The sequence below is a fragment of the Coregonus clupeaformis genome, unplaced genomic scaffold (genome assembly GCF_020615455.1).
Source record: "Coregonus clupeaformis isolate EN_2021a unplaced genomic scaffold, ASM2061545v1 scaf3440, whole genome shotgun sequence".
Taxonomy (NCBI): Eukaryota; Metazoa; Chordata; class Actinopteri; order Salmoniformes; family Salmonidae; genus Coregonus; species Coregonus clupeaformis.
Window position 1 is genome coordinate 41,613 of NW_025536894.1, and position 5,561 is coordinate 47,173.

A 5,561-nucleotide genomic window follows, 5' to 3' on the forward strand; every position below is an offset into this window, starting at 1 on the left:
AACTCTGTCCTTCTACAGCGTCTCTGACACAATGACCCTCCTCCACAGAGTCCAGACCACATTCACTCAGCCCCTCTATCCTGGGTTTGGGATTGGTACAAAATCATATCTCAATAATTACCAGTAGGTACAGATGATTTCAACCATTTCAGACATGTTGATGGAGAGCTTCTGGGTTATTAACAGTCTTCCAGTAGGCCTATGATCTGGTTCAATTCCCCTTTTTTAACGTTATTGTAAAAATAAAAATAAAAGCCTGGTCCCAGATCTGTTAGTGGTCTTGCTAAACAGATGGCATGATAGCACATACAGACTGACACTCAGGCTTCAGACTTTTACTGTCTACCTGATCACCTCTTGGCTGTTGCAATCCTCTGTAAATGTGTCTCTTTTTCTCTTGATGTAAACTGTAGTACTGGCAAACCAGTCAAATCAGAAACTGGGATCATTGTTGATCCATTTATGATCAGATGAGAATATTTAAATCACCCATGTACATGTATGAATCCAAACAATTCTGTATTCTGAATCAATTACTGAATCAATGTGATCTTTCAATATAAAAGTCAAAATCATGACATTGGAATTGCTCTGTTATTGAATTGATTGACACAATGAATCAGCTATTTCCAGTCATCTATGTAGCAGTATATCCACAGGGGGAGGAAGTGCAGGGAGATGCCTCTGATATGACTGGGTGTCAGGTGGAAGGAGATCACAGAGCCTGGAACGAGAAGAGAGGAAGGCTGGGAAGAGAAAGAAGCATTCATTTGGTTCAAACGTCTCTTGTCTGTCTCTAATCTCTTGTCTGTCTCTAATACACCAGTAGGGGGCAGGTACACCAGTAGGGGGTGTGTGTGTGTGTGTGTGTGTGTGTGTGTGTGTGTGTGTGTGTGTGTGTGTGTGTGTCTTTCTCTGTGTGTGTTTGTGTGTGTGTGTGTGTGCTTACTGATGACTCTGGCGTGGGAGAAGGGTGTTTTCTCCATGGACAGGTAGCAGGAGGTGACACACTCCATGAGAGGGCCAACAGCAGCAGAGGTAGGATGCTGATGACGTTCATGGCACCGATGGGCAGGAGGAAGCTGTTCAGGTGCAGGTTAGAGTTCATGGTCTGAATGTAGTAACCTGATGGAATCTGTGGGAGAGGTCAGGGTAACAACAGATTATAGGACAACTTTATGGAGCATAAATAAACATTATAGATTTGCCAGTTTTACCCCCAACATCTGAAAAATAATGTATTTGGACTTTCCACTGAAAACAAACAATGACCTGAAAATGTTCTAAAAATCAATGAATGAATGGAACCATTTATTTGTCTCTACAGTTTGAAGGAAGTTTCTAACTAGCATTAGCGCTATGAAGTCTATAGTAACTGCTAGCATGCCATAGACTTCCAGTCATTGCGCTAACGCTAGTTGGCATTGGCTCCCAAAACTACTACAAACTTCCTTCATACAGGATGCAGAGACATTAAAATGGTGTCCATGAGTTCATCTGACTCTGGGGAAATAGATAAAGGGCTTAATTGCCTAAATCCGGAAGAATCCCTTTAAATTGAGTTTTTCAGTGATTGCAATTATTAATTTTTGCATTTACATTTACATTGTAATCATTTAGCAGACACTATTATCCAGAGCGACTTTCAATTAATGCAAAATGTGAATCACAATTTAAAAAATGGTATAGAAAAGTATTTAGTATTTTGAAAAGTTTAGTTCAGCCCAGTGTGATTCAAATGACAAAATACTCAGAAGTCATTAAAATACGTATTTCAAATAGATGTAAGAGAAATACTGAACATCTCTGGCTACTATCCAACACTCTGTCACACTTCCTTATCAAAGAAACCACACCCCCTCTACATACAGAGTACACAGTCAAGTAGGAAGCCCCTCCCTGTCCTCTGGTGTAGAGTTCCATGAAACAGAAAGTCATCTTTGACACTGAACAGAAAGTTATCTTTGACACTGCCATTGCTTAACCTACGGGAGAGAGCATCAAAATGGCAGAGAATCAGGAACTGTTCTGTTGCTCTATCTGTCTGGATCTACTGAAGGATCCGGTGACTACTGCCTGTGGACACAGCTACTGTATGGGCTGTATTAAAGAAAGCTGGGATCAGGATGATCTGAAAGGTGTCTACAGCTGTCCACAGTGCAGACAGACCTTTAACCCAAGGCCTGTTCTGAACAGGAGCACTGTGTTGGCTGAAGTGGTGGAGAAACTGAAGAAGACAGGACTCCAGGCTGTTCCCCCTCCTGCTCTGTGCTATGCTGGACCTGGAGATGTGGCGTGTGATTTCTGCACTGGGACCAGAAAGCAGAAAGCCCTCATGTCCTGTCTGGTGTGTCTGGCATCTTACTGTGAGACTCACCTCCAACCTCACTATGAATCTCCTGCTTTCAAGAAGCACAAGCTGGTCAAAGCCACCGCACAACTACAGGAGAAGATCTGCTCTCATCATGACAAACTGCTGGAGGTTTACTGTCGTACCGATCATCAGTGTATCTGTTATCTGTGTACAATGGATGAACATAAAGGCCATGATACAGTGTCAGCTGCAGCAGAGAGGACTGAGAAACAGGTAAGACCAGAACTACTTGTTGGTGACTGTCTGATAAACAAATCATTAAAGATACAGTAGGAACTAAGGCTGTTTGAATATGAGATCATTCAAATGAAATCGATCCACTACGATCTACTACTTGTTCGAGAAGGCAGAGTGGCTCTGTGCTGGTTGATGAATTTGACAATGAATGTACTAGAAAAATACATTTTCTTCGACCAGAGGTGACTGAATTAATGTTCGCGCTTATTGATAATCGTTATAGTAATGAGGTATAGTTTTAAAACATGAGCATAAAAACAGGTAATAATAAACATGAATCATCATTATATTACTTCACAGTAATGTTTTTTCAGTCCTTCCTCTTTCGTTAGCAGTGTGGAAAGGGACAGTAAAAAGCTCAGACTGGAGTTTGTGGTGGTGTATCAAGGGAGAGAACTAAACTAATCTTCTGAAATGTCATTCGTGGTTTTATGCTGCCATCTATTGGAATTATTTAGCAACTGCAGTAGTACTGAATAAAGTGTATATCCTTACTAAGTGTATCCTTACTAAAGTAGTAATTACTCAAAATTGCTAAATATAAAATGTTCTAGTTCATTTGATCACTTACAACCATAAAATAACAATTCATAGCATAACAAACAATGAAACTGACATAAACCAAAAACACCATACATTTAGTTAATTATATAAAAAATAATATATATATTTAGATGGGTGACATTATCTGCCAAAGTAACACCCCCTTAACATATAAACAGACACTGGACACACACTGAAAATGAGCTTTTTTTATATAAATCTGGTAGCTCTCAAAAGAGCCTTTGCTTTGCTGAGCAGTTCGTTTTCAGGAGTGTGCTGCCTGCCTGCCTTCAGAGGAGTCTGTCTGTGAATAATGTAAAGTTAATAAGTTATTGCCACGCTTTCACAGAGGCCTAGTTTACATTTACATGTGAGTCATTTAGCAGACGCTCTTATCCAGAACGATTAGGGTTAAGTGCCTAAATCTGTCGATGTACAAGGGTACAGATTTCTCACCTAGTCGGCTCGGGGATTCGAACCAGCCACCTTAATTCGCTAGATTAACAGCGTCTGCTAAATGACTCACATGTAAATGTAAACTAAATGTAAACAATCCACAAAAAGGCAAATGGTCGTAGATAAATGGTCAACTGGTTAAATAAAAGACTGCTCTTAGAACTTTCAGGCTGCCATTGTTTTGGGAAATAGGGACATGTCTGTCTATTTCACCAATTATGTCAAATATATTTATTAATTTTAATGGTTTGAAGTTCTACATCATTTTAATCAAGATAACCTATTATTTCTAATGATGTAAGTTTGGGCAGCGTATTGCTGGTGGTTAAAACGTCCCAAAAACAACATGTACTCCAGGAACTCTGAGGTCGTCCCATTGTTTCCTTTCGGGGAATTATAGGTATGTCTCTTTATTTCACAAAATAACTCACAATGGTATATTTCAAGTCTCTTTCTAATGACATCAGGTTGGGCAGTGTACTCTGCTGTCATCGATTGCTAGACCAGAAATAGTCAGAAGTTTAAAAAAAAATCCTACTTCCTGGTAATGCAGACATAAGCACACTTGGCACCATCGAGGTGTGGATGTTTACTTTCTACACCAGTTGTTATTTATTACTTATTTTTTTTCTGTTTCGTCCTAAGAACAGATTGTAGTGGTGAAATAAAAATGTAGACATTTTTTGGGGCCATTTAGGGAAAATTGAATTCTAAGGATCATTCCAGTCAGAAGAGGCTCAGTGATGGTTCGCTTCAATTCATTTGCTTTGGCCTCAGGATAGTGTTTCAGCTCAGCCAATGTTCTTTGGCCGTTTTACAGCCTTCAGTGAATTTTGACTTGTTCTGTTGTCCAGCCTACTAGGACTCAGGGGGCAGAGGCTGGGAGGAGAGTAGAGCAGGGTCAAGTGGTGGTGGTACCAGGAGGGAGGAGAGTAGAGCAGGGTCAAGTGGTGGTGGTACCAGGAAGGAGGAGAGTAGAGCAGGGTCAAGTGGTGGTGGTACCAGGAAGGAGGAGAGTAGAGCAGGGTCAAGTGGTGGTGGTACCAGGAGGGAGGAGAGTAGAGCAGGGTCACGTGGTGGTGGTACCAGGAGGGAGGAGAGTAGAGCAGGGTCAAGTGGTGGTGGTACCAGGAAGGAGGAGAGAGAGCAGGGTCAAGTGGTGGTGGTACCAGGAAGGAGGAGAAGTAGAGCAGGGTCAAGTGGTGGTGGTACCAGGAGGAGGAGAGTAGAGCAGGGTCAAGTGGTGGTGGTACCAGGAAGGAGGAGAGTAGAGCAGGGTCAAGTGGTGGTGGTACCCAGGAGGGGAGGAGAGTAGAGCAGGGTCAAGTGGTGGTGGTACCAGGAAGGAGGAGAGTAGAGCAGGGTCAAGTGGTGGTGGTACCAGGAGGGAGGAGAGTAGAGCAGGGTCAAGTGGTGGTGGTACCAGGAGGGAGGAGAGTAGAGCAGGGTCAAGTGGTGGTGGTACCAGGAGGAGGAGGAGTAGAGAAGGGTCAAGTGGTGGTGGTACCAGGAGGGAGGAGAGTGGAGCAGGGTCAAGTGGTGGTGGTACCAGGAAGGAGGAGAGTAGAGTAGGGTCAAGTGGTGGTGGTACCAGGAAGGAGGAGAGTAGAGCAGGGTCAAGTGGTGGTGGTACCAGGAGGGAGGAGAGTGGAGCAGGGTCAAGTGGTGGTGGTACCAGGAAGGAGGAGAGTAGAGTAGGGTCAAGTGGTGGTGGTACCAGGAAGGAGGAGAGTAGAGCAGGGTCAAGTGGTGGTGGTACCAGGAGGGAGGAGAGTAGAGCAGGGTCAAGTGGTGGTGGTACCAGGAAGGAGGAGAGTAGAGTAGGGTCAAGTGGTGGTGGTACCAGGAAGGAGGAGAGTAGAGCATGGTCAAGTGGTGGTGGTACCAGGAGGGAGGAGAGTAGAGCAGGGTCAGTGGTGGTGGTACCAGGAGGGAGGAGAGTAGAGCAGGG

The 5,561-nt window shown here is 43.5% G+C and overlaps 1 protein-coding gene across 1 annotated transcript; it reads left to right on the top strand.

The window, feature by feature from the left end:
- Positions 1-1,824: 1,824 nt before the first annotated feature.
- On the top strand, positions 1,825-2,596 carry LOC121547119 (E3 ubiquitin/ISG15 ligase TRIM25-like; the record flags this gene model as incomplete). The annotated part of the gene is made up of 1 exon (XM_045220253.1): positions 1,825-2,596. A coding segment is annotated over exon 1 (591 nt), but the record flags the coding sequence as incomplete, so codon positions are not given.
- Positions 2,597-5,561: the final 2,965 nt, after the last annotated feature.